General features: G+C 36.1%; 1 protein-coding gene across 2 annotated transcripts in view; it reads left to right on the top strand.

Moving 5' to 3' along the window:
• Positions 1–15,625, top strand: part of LOC134537769 (E3 ubiquitin-protein ligase RNF126-A-like) — a 28,530-nt gene extending 12,905 nt beyond the window's left edge. For both annotated transcript variants that reach the window (XM_063378548.1, XM_063378547.1), the window contains exons 4-8: positions 947–1,063; positions 2,442–2,602; positions 3,493–3,608; positions 4,579–4,703; positions 10,970–15,625. In XM_063378548.1, coding sequence (XP_063234618.1) covers positions 947–1,063; positions 2,442–2,602; positions 3,493–3,608; positions 4,579–4,703; positions 10,970–11,129 — 679 coding nt within the window. In that variant the 3' untranslated portion in view covers positions 11,130–15,625. The remainder of the gene's footprint in view (positions 1–946; positions 1,064–2,441; positions 2,603–3,492; positions 3,609–4,578; positions 4,704–10,969) is intronic.
• Positions 15,626–16,034: the final 409 nt, after the last annotated feature.

The following is a 16,034-nucleotide window of genomic DNA, read 5'->3' as shown; positions in this document are numbered from 1 at the left end:
CCTTTCCATAATTTCCCTGTTTTTCGTTTGCAACTTACTGTTAAAAGTGCCACAGCAGCAAGCTGTGCACAAGCGAATATCTCCTACCATGTTCTTACTTAGTAAGGGGCAAGGCTTGATTATCCACTTAAATAACTACTGTGTCTTAAACTTGGCACAGACGTGCTTCTCAGCCTAGTCCAGCTCCGCCTTGTTTTTTGATCACTAACTCTTAAGGTTCCACGTCTCATGCGACTGCACCACCTTGGCACAAGTTTCAAAGTCCTACTGATCCAAGACCCTTAATTGTGCAGTGTTTTCTGTTTATAATGAGTTAGTTGGCGAGGCATAAGACCAGTAGGCCTGTGCGAAGCTTTGACTAAGCGAATAAATCGAAGCCCATTTTAACATTTGGTTTAACATTTTGTGTCTGATGTGAAGCGTCACATTTGTTGCAAAGCTTTAAAACATTGGAAGCCTAAGATTTGCTCATGAAACTAATTAGTTTTTTTTTTTGTGTTGTATATGTTTTGCTTGTATAAAAGTTGGTTATTTAAAAAAAATAAACAAAATAAGGCACTCCATTTGATTTTATGAATGCTCAATATTAATATTATGCATTGTTATTTTAATATTTTCATTAAATGATGTCATACATAGGGTCCAGTTGGTTAATCATATAATCAGTTGAAACATTACAAATGTTAAATGATTATTTTTTTTGACTTCAATGCTTTGTTTTGTAAAATAAGTGTAATATAGCTTTGTCGAGAACAATATTCGCAATTAGGTTCGACCTCGCGGATATTTTAAACATTTATTTTGATGTTTGCTTCGCATCAAAACTTAATTTTCGCACAGGCCTAAAGACCAGTAAATAAGCAGTGCATTTTTGTGTAAATTTTTCCCCCTATTATCTTGTGTGAAGCTGTGTTGTAAATTGTGATTGTGCTGGCACTTGTTGCAGGATTGCCCGCACGCGACCAGGCGCTCCTCTGGAGAACCTGATACGAGAGTTCCTCGTCAACCTGACCGGCGTGGGCTGGGGGACCATCAGTGCCAGTCATGGCGCCAACGGCCCGGTGTAAGTGTGCCGTCACGCGCCGCATAGTACCTTTGAATATATATACTGTATAGAAGTCGCGAGTGGATAGGATTTACTCTACGTTTTTCAGAAGCGTATGATGAGTAGCTTGGGAACTTCACCGCTGCAGTGCGCTGCCGTAACGCCCTGTATCGTCTTAGTTGTTATTTACACGTTAGAACGCAGCACTGTCGCCCGCTGTCATTCCCCGCACCCCCCACCTATCATTCACTGCAGCTCAAGGTCGTTCAACTGGAGGGGGAAGGGGTGTTTGAAGAGTTGGACACTTGTCCGCTAGGGACCACCACAAGTTGATGCCCTAGAGACGGTGGCGATTGCGGCGGTGAATTAACCAACTACCTCAAAACCGTATTAGAAATTTTAACCTGGGCTGGCGACTTCTATACAGTATATATATTCAAAGGTAGTACTCGCGCATGCAGCAGCTCACAGAAACACCTCGAGGAGTATTCTGCGAGAATATTTTTTTAAAAAATATGTCAACTGTGAGACATGTGACATAAAGATTTAATTTATTCCATTGAAGAGGCCCAGAGAACCCAGAGAACTCTTTGATGTACACCTCTAAACTAGCTGCAACAGGTTCTACTAGAAGAACCCCCCTTTTCCTATATTGTTATTCTTGCTGGCCCATTGTCGGGTGCAGTGATTAGTTGAAGCACCCTTCACCATATGAAGGAATTACTTTTTGTGACTTTTATTATTGTGGTGTTGTGGAGAGAAAAAAAATCCCGGCAATTTTTCCGAGTTACACCTTCGCAGAAACAATTAATTTCTATCAACTTTTATGCGAACATGACCAAAATAAAACAAACAACGTAAATGGCTCCCTTAACATTCCAGAGTTTGGTAGGACCAATACTACCCTCCACCAACGGATAGGAAAAAAAAAAGATGTTTTTTAAACAGTATCTACCAATCTGCAGGAATAAATTATTGAATAAAATACATCAACCTATCTTAAATTATGTAAATGTTTGCTGGTAGTTGAAAGAAAGAAAAATTTCCCCACTCACATCATTCCCAGATATTTCACAAGTGGGTAATTTTGATGACTTTTATGGGTTTTTCTCATGGTGCTCCTGTTTCCTCGACCCTTTCATTTTGTCATTGCTACATTATTATCTCGTAACTCAGTAGTCACACCAGAAGCATCCAAATTGTCACCACTGGGTGATGGCTCTTTAAACCTGCTAATTATGCTACCACGTGTCCTGGGATTGGGCACAATGAGATTTTCATTTTGGTTACCTTGCTGTCAGCAAGACGATAGACGGGGAATAAAAATAGTTGTGTGATGAATTCATTTAACTCCATGTTGGGCGTTTTCCTAATTCTATCTGTTAAACCCGGGCAGATTTTTCCTGGGTAATCCTGGGGACTATGCTTGGGGCCGGGAAGGCCTGGACGCCATCGTGACACAACTGCTGAACCAGATGGACGGCACCGGCCCCCCGCCATTGGCCCGTGACAAGATCGAGGAGATTCCCGTCGTCGTCATCACAGAGGACCAAGTCGGTGGGTGGCACAACGCTAACAAGATAGCTGACTGTTGGCTTAAAAAATCTTTTTTTTATGTAATGCAGTTTCATGGGTGCCACAACTCTCTCTCTGTGTGTGTGCATTTGTGTGTACGCGTATGTGTGCGTGCATGTGTGTGTAGGAGGGGATACTTCACCCCCCTTTTTTTTTTTCACAAGTAAATAACCCAGGAAAGGTATTTCATTTGACCACATCCAAAATTTGGTTGAATTAAAATAAAATAAACTTTTCACACAGGTGTAACGTAATTAAAACACGAATAAACATTGAAAATGTATGCATACTGAAAATAAAATATAGTAACACTTTCTTCAATTAAAAAAAGTTTCAAACAAATACACCACTAAAAAAATATACCAAAAATATTTATAACGTACAAAGAATACGCTTCAGTGTACTCAGGTGTTGGGTACGTGCATTAATAAAGTCGTATGTGAATAGACATAAGGAATGTTTCACGACAATTAATCTCAAGAATATTTTGTAATTGATAGTTGATAGTAATGTTCATGAATTATGGAAGTAATTAAGAGCAATAACACATCCTATTAAAGAAAATGCTAATTAATTGAAATCAACAGTCAGCATTGCATTAGTATGCATGCAAGTTCATGATGTGTCTACTGGAGGTTTTTTTTTATTTAATTCATTACGTAGTAAGCATCTATTATTTTAATGGTTTGTCCTCAAAATCACAAGTTTATTGACTTGGAGTCTGGAAATAGATTTTTTTTTGATTTTGTGCCAATTTTAACATTACATGATATACGTTTGAAATGTTTGTGAGTGCACATTGGCATTGTCCCTGTGTTGGGTAGGGCTATACTGTTATTTAGTACGTATCGTTTCTGCTCTGTTGCGAACAGGCAAAAGCCTGCAGTGCTCAGTTTGCTGGGATGACTTCACCCTGGGGGAGTTTGTGCGGAAGCTGAAGTGCGAACACATCTACCACGAGAACTGCATTGTGCCCTGGCTCCAGCTGGTAAGTGCCTCTCCCAGTGGGTGTTTGTCAGGCCTGTGGGGACGTTCAGTAGGTAAATTACCTACACAGTTTGTCATGTGTATGTGATTTAATTGATAATACTTATACTTAGAGACCGGAAAAATTCGCGAGTTCGTTTCGCGATAGGCTAAAATACAAATAGTTATACCTCAGTGCTGCCTCTGCCATTGGCTCACAACTCACCTGGATGACTCTGGGCCAATGAGAAACACCCAACCAAAGCTGTATCGAATCACAGGCTGCTACGTTGGGACGTCTCACAAGACAGCAGCCAATGAGTGGATGACATTTGACCGAGTGTACGTAGAGCTAGGGAGTTCATCCTGCAGGTCATTGAACCCGCAAATTTTTCCGGTCCCTACTTATATGTTGAAGTGGATGTCAGCCCCATTTCATCTATATAGACCTTGCCTCGGATGGGAAACTGCATTTCATATTTTCATTACTTCGAAGTAAAAAACATTCAATTGTTTTCTAAGTTTGTGTCAATGCTACCAGTATAATTACTACGTAGTATTAATAGTTTATAGGTACGTATCCACAGTAAAAATCAAATTGGCGGAAGTTAGCTGCGATCTGGAACTACTTTGGCTGGTTGCCAACAAGTGAAAACAGCGCAGAAAAAAAAATCCAGAAGGTTATGTCTTTAGTAATTTTATTTTTCTAGTATTTAAAACCAGTAACTAGAAAAAGAAGAAATATCCATTGCTTTGCTCGAAAGCTCGTAAAAGTTCTTAATAAAAAATGTGATCTGCAAATCAAAGTAGCATCATTTCTTTTTTAATATATTATTGAAATTTCTTTTACTCTTATTTGAATTTTATATTCAGGAATTCAAAATCTATATTCATCCTCGAGAATAGGTTATTCATACTTTAAAACTGTTATTCGCACAGGCATACTGTTCATGTAACATATGTTATCGTCACCTCGTACTCTTGTTTTGCAGCACGGGACTTGCCCCATCTGTCGCAAAAGCTTGAACGATGAGGAACAGAATGATGGCCAGTCGAGTCCGGGCAATTCTACGTCAAATGAGTATGCCAACGAGTCTCCGTTGGCTGCCTTTTTCAGGTGAGTCTTCCTTTTTAACCTACCATTTGTACTAGATTTTAGATTTAATAACTGTCACATCCCCTAAAATCCTTAATGTTTAAGTAATATGATGCTATATTTACAGTAAGACATATTCAATACCTACCTACTCTCTATTTCAATTCTAAGTCATATCATTTGACATTAGGATTACTAATGCCTGTCAGCCTTATTCCATAGAAGTTCAATACAAGCAATCAAATTTCATGCAAGAGTAAAATGCCTTTACTGTATTTTGCATTAATTTTTTCCTTGATTTTATATGAAATGTAAATAATGTTTCATTGTATGTCTTGAATTTGATTTTTAAATAAGTGAATTTATATTTGCATTAAATAAAAATACAAACAGGTTTTGCCAAAGCTTAGTGTGAAGAGCACCAGGATAGGTTCATTGATTATATTGATGCCAACCCTTGGTGCCTTCATGAGGCACCACCATGACAATGGGTAGAGCCAAGATTTTATGGTGTTATGAAAAAGTACTTTTCGTCATTAAGAATTGTGGATTTCGTCTTTATCGTCATAAAAAATTAAAACACATGTAATAACATGTACACACCTAGCAGAGCTGCCTTGATCAAATGCTTCAATAATTTGTGGTTAGAGACTTAAAATATGCACATTAAACAATACTATGTTGAGAGTACATAAAAAATTAACAACTAAAATATTCAGTATTCTTATGCAGGTAAGTACTGTTCCCGAGTTCAGGAGAGAGTCTAAATTAATTAAAATAGAAACTACAGTTAAACTTTTGTTCTATAAATGCAATATAATTAAGCTCAGGAAAAAGCCACCATTGTCAGCAGTTCAGCATTCTCTGGTTTTAGAGATCTTCTTCTGTCACTTACAACTACAGAATACTTAGAAAAAGATCTTTCTGAGTCCACATTCGTTGCAGGTATCCATAGTAACTTTAAAGCAGCAGCTGCAAATTCAGGATAATCCGTTTTCATTTTACATAGTATGTCCACCATGTCTTTGTAGTTCACATGCGGTTTCTTCTGCTCTTGGGAAACCAGGTTTTGGAGTGTTATGTAGCCTGTCGCTACAGAGGTCTTCTGCACCTTGCAAAGGAAAGGTAGGTTCCCAATATGTTTCTGGAATTCTTTTTCCTCCACACGAATGTTTCCTACATTTTGAAGATTCATTAGAGCGCTGATTCCCAGAAATAGTTGACGAGATGGATCTGTGTTCACCAGATCAATCAGTTTTATAAGACTGAGTTTAGCTGTGTTCTTGAACTGCTCTTTAAGGGCTGCAGAGTTGACAGTTTTCATTTCAGACAAAATGTCTTCAACATTTTCAGGAAATATTCCCTTAGCCAAGACATCAAGAGTAGTTTGCAGTTTACTCAATTTTGTGCACAACTGATGAGCAGTAGGATACTTTGTTCCTTCAAGAAAATTAATTAGCTCTACAAAGGTGTTACAGTTTTGAGCCACAAATGTAAGTGTGGCCTCAAGACATTGTAACTCTTCCTTCTGGAGTCCCTTGATATATTTAACACCAGAGTTATCTTCGCTAAGCTGCTCAAAGAATTCCACAATGTCGTGCAGATGGAGTGCGAGGTATGATACAGATTCAAACCACGTGTTCCAACGTGTAACAACTGGCATGGGGAATAACTTGACCAGAGCCTTGTTTTCTCCATGTTTCTGGAGAAGAAATTGAAGGTATGCATGCCTCCTCTTTCTGGTGTTAAGAAAGGCCATCTTTACCTTACAAACGAAGAGGTTCAGTTCTTCCAAGTTGTTTTGCCAGATCTGCCCAACAATGTTTACTTTATGGGCCCAACATTGTATGTGGTACATGTGGTCACCAAAAACACCTTCAAGGGTGCCAGCAGATTTTGTCATGTACCTGGCACTATCCGTAACATACGCAATTATGTTTTCTTCCTTGACTTCATATTTGGAGCATACATCAATCACTGCCCGAGAACAAACAGCATTTGCTGCATCAAGGACACATGAAGCCCCTAAGATAACATCTTGTTCAGCACCTGGTTTCAGAATTTTAAACAAGATGTTGAAAACACAATTATTACTCTTGTCAGTGGTTTCATCTGCGAGTATGACCACATCTTGCCCCAAGAGCTGCTGCTTGATTTCCACTTCTTTTTTCTCTCTAAGTAGGGGAATGTACTTTTTCCTCATCCAATCTGCTGTTGGAAGATCACCAGTACCACTTACATGCTTCTGCATCCATGCAGTCAGCTTGCTGTTATCAAGTTTCTCAAGAGGAATACCTGCAGCTACAAAGGCTTCAACAGTTTCGAGAACAAAATCTTCCTTTTGTTTTTTTGCGCATATTTGCGCCACTCCTGCTTCTGGAATAGAAAGCTGTCGTTTCAAAGTGCATGGGGATCGTTTAGCTTTTACATGTTTGTCGCTAATTATGTGCTTGTTTACCGTGTCCTTACGTTCATGCTCCAAACGGCAATTACAATATTTACAGAAAAGTATTTTTCCGTCACTGACATATAATCCCTCATTCTTAAACTCGTCAGCACGTGATGCCGCAGTAGCTTTATTTTTCGGCATGATTAAGAAATTTAGCTTTCATTTATGCACGTCATTTGTAAAAAAAGCCCGGAGGTACCAAAAACTAGTATTTACTGAAGTTGTAGCGAAAAAATAAACCGCGGGAAGCCTACTTTTTACAGGCGAGAGAGCCATATACTCAACCCGAAGTAAAAGGTTAGGTTATGTCAGGTCAGTGAAATAAATGTTTTTATTTATTTTCCGGGAGGGTTGGGTAGGTAAGCGTTATTTAAAATATTTAATGACCGTAAAATAAATAAATCCTTGCAATATGGTGCTTTTTCATTAGCGATCGGAAAACATCGATTATGTTAAGATTTTGGCTCTCTTGCCTTGAAGTGTGAAATGGTAATGAAGGCTTCACGGTAAACTGCTTATTCAACAAGCTCACAAAATTGCGTTACAGTGAAATTTCATTAAATATCAAGTGATCATTAAATATCAATGTTCGCTTTTATTTTATTTTCATACGTATTTATTTAATGAATGCAGTTTTTGTTCACGTGTATTTTTCAAAGGATACAGCAAACAAGGCGCTGAGATTTTTTACGTTGTTGTGTTTGTTAACTTGTTAATTTTAGTTTACGATCGTCAGTTGTTAATATTGCGTGATCTCTAGTGGCTAGATGCGTTTAAAAACCCTAACCTAACTCCGATAACGATCTTTTTTTTTGTTCGTGAAATCGTCAATTTTTGTGATATCTTGTAATTTTTTAAGATGAATAATTAACGCATTAAATAACCACCACACTGCAGTTGGATGACGACCATTTCTTCTACAAACAGATACGGAATTTTTGTCAATCAACCAATAGTCGGTAGTTAACGATTTAAATCAATATTGAGGTGTTTATTTGTGGTTAGAAAACATTTCGCATTTTTCGCGGTTTGGGATGAATTTCGCGTGAAAATTCGCGATTTCGCATAAAACAATATAATCTTGGCTCTAACAATGGGTCAATTAACATTGAAGGGGCTGCTAGGTCGATTGATTCTGCCATAACCCCCCTCCCCTCCCCCCCCTTCCCCTAGTGGCAACTTCTGCCAAAGGGACAGTGTGTGTGCGATATTTGTCCCGGAATGGCTACGTGTAGCTTTGTGCAAGGATTGTTTGTGCTGTGGTGGTGGCATTAGCGGCGTCCTGGGGGCCTAACCCAGGGTGTCATCTCCAGGAAACAACCCTTCTCCCTTTGCCATTGCCACCAGCAGGGTCGGCTGATTGAAACCATTGTTTGAACAAAACGGTTTGTATAAAAAAACCAAAATTTTTTTAAAATGTATTTTTAGATAGAATATAGAGATGGGTCGCGTCTTGGTTTATCGAGTCGAGCCGAGCCGAGTTGGGTCAGATTGACTCGACTCGAAAACCGACTCACATATTTTATCAAGTTCGAGACTCGAAACACGTTTCAAGTTAAGTACCAGCAACGTGACATTATAGCACTTTATTATAGATTGTCTTAACGTTTTCGCCAAGTCATTAATACAGCAAGAATTGATAATGACCTTTAAACAAAACAAATCCCGTGCAAACCTAACCTTGCCCGCTACCGTGCTACGGCGCTATAATAGGTACAAGTGCAACCAAACCTAGGCCTACCTTCATTTATGAACGTGACGTCGTAACGTGATTTTGTCGATAGTGGCGACAGTTTATAGGACAAAATTATGTCACATGACCATTTTATATATAAAAAAAACTTGGAAAACAGCGTGCACTGTTTTCATTTTGATTTACATCCTATGTTTACTTCAAATACGGTACCGCATTTGTTTACAAGATACGTCAGTAGATTTTCACTGAAGAAATATTTCTACCCAAACGCACATGTATTAATAATCATAACGTTTATCGTGCCCCGTTTATAATAACTCGTATAATCAAGAGATTTCTGTAACCTAAAAATAAAAAACACTAAATAATTATATTATAATATTTATTAAATAACATCCAAGCCGTGAAGCATGGAAATGGCTGCGTGTTAGGCCTGCCAGCCTTGCATTTTGGAACTAAATTTAGCTGTGCGCTGCGTGTCAATAACGTTTAAGATAAAATTACTTTCTTTTTGTTTGAATAAAATATAATAACAACGCTCATGCATTTAATTTGGCAATGAGTTACTGATCACCAAATCAAATGCATAAAATATTTATTTATTAAACATATTGATATTCTTGTAGTTGTAAACAGTTCCGGGCGAATAATCTTGCCGCGGAAAGTGTATTTACAATTGAGAATGTGACAATGTGACAAGGCCTATATCCCTTGAGCTGTTGGCTCATGTGGGAATCTGCAGGTGGATCGGAAAAAAAAAGGTTAAGTAACTTGGGAAGCCTTCTTTTCACAGACGAGAGAGCCAAACGCCCGATCGTGCATCTTCGTTTTTTTTGGTTCGTTGTAAATAAATATGGCGGTGTTAATAAAAGGAAATACCATAAACAAGGCAACGGTATTTATTTGTACGCCGCCATATTTTTCGTTTGCCGTGTCCGTGAATTTATATTTTGGACAACTCATGATAACTAATGGTCAATTAGGTTAGGTTAGCTACATTATAAATACTTTAAAACATTCTGGATGGTTTATTTGGTTAGGATAGCTACATTAAAGATACTGTGAAATCATGTTGAAATAAAGTGAAGTACCACATAAGCTTAGTTTTTTATATTTAAATAACATAATGATTTGAATTAATCATTTAAAATATGTAAATAACATAATGATTTGATAATTAATCATTTAAAATATTTAAATAATGCAGATGCATCTTGGATGCACAATTTTTAAATCAATGGATGTGTAGTAATATTTTATTTGTCATATTTGATGCAAAAAAATATAAAATTATGAAACTCGAACTGACTTGACCTCTTAGAAAATTTTGTGGCTCGAACTCGACTCGACTCAAAATATAAATTGCTAAACTCGGCTCGACTCGACTCGAAGCCAAAAAACCTCAACTCGTCCATCTCTAATAGAATATCTTAATTCTTTTAAAGAAAGTTCTAATTCCACTCTAATAACAACAAAAGTTTGCACATTAAGATTTCTTATGATGTACAGAAACAAAAAAAATTACTTTATATGTACTAATCAATCTCTTATCATTTAAATTATCTGAATAAGTTGTAAATTATACCCAGCTAAATACTCCTGTAAATTAAAAATATTTAATAGTTAATTCCTATTCTGTGGGAAAACCCCAACTGTACTGTAAAACCCTTATCTGTGGGAAACACCCATTCTATGGAGAATCTTCCTCCTGTGGGGAAATTACCCTTTCTGTGGTAAAGTCCCAGTCAGATGTGCAGATTTACTGGATCTCAGTTCTTTGATGTTATAACTCTTCTGGTTCAACACGAGTGATAGGAAGCAGGTTGTTGAATGGCGTTCATTTGAACATGCTGAGAAAAAAAAAAATAATGCTGGTTTAAACCTAAATAAACTTTGTATGAACTAAAAAAAAATCAAGTAGTTATGTTTTTTTTTTTGTTTTCAACTCTGGTCACCGGTGACGTCACGACCCCAAGAACCAATGTTATTTCGTGTTCGCGGCGGGGTAGCGCGTGGCTGTTCACTCCAACCTGCTGTAGCCAAACCACCCGTCGCCTTCGCCCCCGGTGTCCCAGCCCCACGAAGGCCCCGGGACCGGCGAGGGAGGTCGGAGACACGCATGTGTGTCGTGTGTGTTTGCAGGACGCTGCACGCGTCCCACTCCTCCTCCTCCACCTCGTCGTCCTCGTCCTCGTCGTCGGCGGGCTCCAGCGCGAGCGCGACGAGCGACAACGCGCAGAGCGGGCTGGGCGGGGCCGGCAGCAGCCAGTCCGACTACGACATGGAGCTGGACTTCGAGTAGCCCCCTGGCCCCCGCCTCGACGGTGATTAGTCACTAGATATGCCACCAAATTTACCATTTTACAGATCGCTGCGACCGACGGGAGAGCCACCGAAACGCTGTTACACTCAACACTCTTTTTTTTTTTAAATTATTTACTCTTGCATAACTTGAGGTAATTCCATCTCAACTGGTAAATTCTTTTCCGTCTGTTTGGAAGCAGAAAACGCGAAGGCCGACTTGCGCGATCCAATCTGTCGATCCGTGCAAATCACCCGGGACTCATCGATTGTTATGCTTCTCTCTACCCTCTCATGTAACACAGGTTATTAGTAAATTTCCAATTCATCATAAGTAGTTGTGTTTTGTTAATTGTAATTTATTTATAATTTTATAGGGTTTGGGATGTGGCCCGTTGTTGTAAAGGTGCTCACTCTTTGCCTGCATGGAATTTTTTTTTTATATATAAAGAAGAGAATTGTAAATATTTTCTAGCATTCCGAAATGATCAAAACACTCTGATAGTCATTGTTAATAAAATACTGATGTTTACAAGTAAGTGTTTTTCTTCAATGCTTGTTAAAGGCATCCTTTATAAAAGAAGGTAGATAGATACTTTCTTATTAAAAACCAACACAGCATGTTGTGAAAGTGGCAAATCCAGAATATTTCTATATATTTTATATGTAAAAAAATGTAAATAAAGAACTTATGAAAAATTATCCCTAAACTAATGGATACTATTTTTATCCTGTTTATTATTTAAATATTTTAAATAATTGATTTGTTACCACTTCATTTCATCTTCATGATCAAAATTAGGGGTGAGAGTGAAAACAAAGTGTATTGAAATGAAATCATTTTAATAAGAGGTGCATTAAGATAGCAAATGATATAAATGCTAAATAGATGCCAGAATTTTTAGTGTTTTTTTCCAGCAGGTTTAGGTTAATCATATTTACATATCTATTACAATTAAATATAACATATTAATTGTCACATGTTTGTTTTTACTAAATTTTGGTGTGTTTTCTTTTTGCATTCACTGCCATAAATCAAACTTCAGATAGTGTAATGGTTGTTCAGAATTATTGCAAAAACCAAACCTAAAACATTTGCTATGTTGCTAGCATTACATTTTTAGTATTGTGTTTAGTAAAAAAGCTTGTATTCACTATAGGGAAAAGGTTCGTGATTAATATGAAAAGACAAAACACAACTAACTATCAAAGACAGAGTAAATAAATGTATACTTTCAGAAAAAGTGAGTATGGAAATGTGCTATAAAGTGTGGTTTTTAAACCACAAAATGCTTAAAAAATGTATTACATTTTCTATTTACACATGCCTCTAAAAATACAGAATATATGTGTACAAATAGATTTTGCATTAGTTTCTGGATGATTTTTCGTTTCTGCATCACATGTAATGTAATGAAGGCTTTATAGTAGAAATACGTATTTACAGTTTACTTGTGCAGGGATGTATTATGCTATTGACAAATATTTGAACTAATTTAAAGCTTATAAATTAATATTTTTCTTAAGTAATATATTTTGAAGAACTGGTTTTTGTTTTACTTATTACCTGTGGCATGTTGTATAAATTTTGATTAAATCTGAGTACTTTATGAGATTTTGTGGTGGTTTGAAAGCAGAGTTCTTTAGTGTTTGAATGTGTATGCTTACACTCCTCCCGAGTCTGTTAATGTTAATTGATTACTGGAGTTGTTCTTACATAATATTTCTAAGTTTTTGTTTTACAGTGACTTAAGTTAATGGTACAATATTTTCTGCCACCTGTTAAATGATTACCTATATTCTTATATATCGCTAGTTATGAGGTTTTAAACCCTTGTAACCCTCATTAAATTTGTCTATCAATAGTTGTTATTGCCCCAAGCCATTTTCACTTCGTACCTATGTTTTACGTACTGTTACTGCCCCTCTTAATCACCGTTGTGTTGTGATTTTCATTGCGTCAGTTTTTTCTTATGTTAAGTAGGGAAGGTAGTATGTAGAGCTACACCTCGTTCAAGTTTTTGTGTTCGGCTACGAAGAACGGTTTGTGTGTTCCGCATGCAAGGATATTTTGCATGATAGTGTTTCACCAGTAGCTGTGAAGTGTGCTACGTAAGTGCAGTGTCGGCAAGAATCATCAAAATTCTCAAGTTACACTCGAGAGCAAGCAGTCATTGATCTGTTTCGAAGGAAGCATAAGCAGCAGCAGCTGAAAATTCTGCTGATGTTAGCAGCTCTGATCCTATATGGACCAGCCTGCCCAGATCAGGTTTCCTTTCCCGACTTGGTCATGCTAGTACCGAACACGGCACATGATCTCGATGGAGCGAGGCAACTATCCGACAGCATAGAAGGCTAAAAGTGCTTAAAAAGATAATTTTGAATATGGCATTTTTGGTAACTGACCTGCACTGAATTGGATACTGGGACAGCAGCAGTGTTCTGTACTGAAAAGACGCAGCATCCAGCAAGGTGTGCAAGATGTGTTGTGATGTGCATGCCGTGGGATTCTTGGTCTTCGCGTCGTTCACATTTTGTTTAATGTTATGTGTGCAGTGAAGACTGATGTTTCAAATGTCAGAGCAAATGTGGGTGAAGATGTTAATCTAGTAGTTGATGCGATTGTTTGCAAAGTGTATTAGACTGAAAGAAATGCAATGATATATAAAAAGCCACATAATTTGTTTTTTTTTGTGGAACTTTGTTGTGGTAGCGACGCATTGTGTTGACTGCTTTAATACTTTCTTCCACGAGTATTTTGAAAAACTCCTCCATCAACATATTCAGTTAATGCAATCATTTTGCACACATGAATACTAATAGTTTCATGTTCCGAGTTTATAATTTTAGAGCTCCATCTTATTTAAAGATATTAGTGGCTTCTGAAGGTATGACTAGCATGTGGTGGCTAGAAGAAAAATTTTTTTTTTTTAAATACATTTAAGCATTGTAGTTATTCATTCGTTTTTACCAAGGCAACTAAAGTCTTATAGTAAAAGTGACATTTTTTGTTGAAATGTTGCTTTTTCATGTCATTATGTAATTCCAAAATGATATATTTATTATTTTTTTCTCTGTGTATGCAATTTATTAGCAGTCTTAGCTACAATATTTCATTTGGAAAGACTTAAGAAAAAAGGTGGGGCTTGTAGCATTTATAATAACTGTTTGTCCTCATCGTTTTAACGATGACAACTTTTCACTCAGAAATTCAGATATTTTTGCAATTGGAAACCTGGTGGCTGTAATTGCTAAAATTTAATAATAAAAACATTTATTTACCTCACATTAAAGACTGTTTATGGGAGAATATATTTGTGTAGCAAATGAAGTACTAAAACTTTTGTAGGTTATTTGTTAATTTAATGCTATGTTATTGTTCACTCAAAAATAATTATAATGTTGTGAACTGTTATTGACTGGGAAAATATTGTTCTTAATCTATGTTTTTTTTTTCCAGTAGTTTTTTATTTAAACTTAGAAATGCTGCATTGCCCTCAATATGTATATTTCCATGCATTATGCAAAGTATTGCTGATGTTATAGAAAATGCTGTTTTACCTATATATTTTGTACCATTTACTTGTTAAAAATAACTTGATAAGTTTTCTTGAGTATTTTATTTTAATAGCAAAGGTAAACGTTGCAATTTGTAAAAAATCATTGGTTACAGAAACAATTTATCAAAACGTAAGTTTTGGTAGCTATCATGTGACTTGGATGGTACATTAAACATTTTCCTCAACAGTATGTCCATTTTTGATGAATAAATGTGTGCAATGATTTTTTTTGTCATTGCCTTTTTCAGATTGAAGTTTGCAATACGTGTTACTAAATTAATTTGTGTTTAGTATTTGTAATAGAAAATATTGAAATAAATTGATTATTATTTTGAAAATAGCTGAAATTTAATTCTACTAATGTTTAATTTATGTTGTAATAAATATTAAAAAAATATGAAGCATTTTTAGGGCATTCTCTTACACAAATTAAGAAGGCAGGGATTTTGTTTTTTTAAGCAAGAACATATTGTATAAACAATTTTAAGTAAGCATCCATGGTGTATTTGTAATTTTTAAGTTAAAATGTACATATAAAAGCAATTTTTAAATTAGTATACCAATAATGATTTTTTTAGTTTAGACAAAAAACTTACTTTTAATAAAAAAACATGTAAATTTTTTAAAACCTTCAATTGCATTCAGACTATATTGTGTTATGTTTTATTAAAACTGAATTGTAAGATGATATAGAAAAACTTTTAGAAAATGTGTGTTTTGTGAACTTGGTGTCATTGTCATTAGGTACTTCAGTAATATTTATCTGTACATACAGCTGCTTGTTAATGGAATTGCTACATTCTGCTGTAAATAAAGTGCCGTAAACAAGATAAGCTGTGTGTTTAAGTAAATTTTGGTCAATTTATTCTGTAATATTTACTAGCCAGAGTAACGAATTTAGAAATTGTCACCCTGCTCAGTTTTTTTTTTTGGGAAATTTTATTTAATTTAAAACTGGATTGTGGACATTTAACCATCAATATCTGTGGTCATTTGTTTTTAAATCATTGTGTGTGGTTAGACATGCCATTCTGCACCATAGAAGATCAAAACAAAAATTTTTCAAGTGTAAATTCATGTGTTTATAGTTTGCTACTTCAAATTAAAGTTAATACTTTTCATTTGGGACTTGCCTGTTTATTTTTTTTTTCGTCAGCTTGAAAAATTGGTAAAACCCAGAAAGCTTCTATGTTATTTTAGTATTCAAACAACTGTACCTATTTCAAATATAAAATGTAGGTGATGAATATAGTAGGTGCAGTATATATCAAAGCTTTTTAATTTACAAATATCTATTTAGTTTTAAAATGCTTGAAGTTTGATAACTCTTATGGAGAAAATATTAA

This window comes from Bacillus rossius, chromosome 12, assembly GCF_032445375.1.
Source record: "Bacillus rossius redtenbacheri isolate Brsri chromosome 12, Brsri_v3, whole genome shotgun sequence".
NCBI lineage: Eukaryota > Metazoa > Arthropoda > Insecta > Phasmatodea > Bacillidae > Bacillus > Bacillus rossius.
The sequence above is the reverse complement of the archived record's forward strand: the minus strand, read 5'-3'. Positions and strand labels throughout refer to the sequence as shown.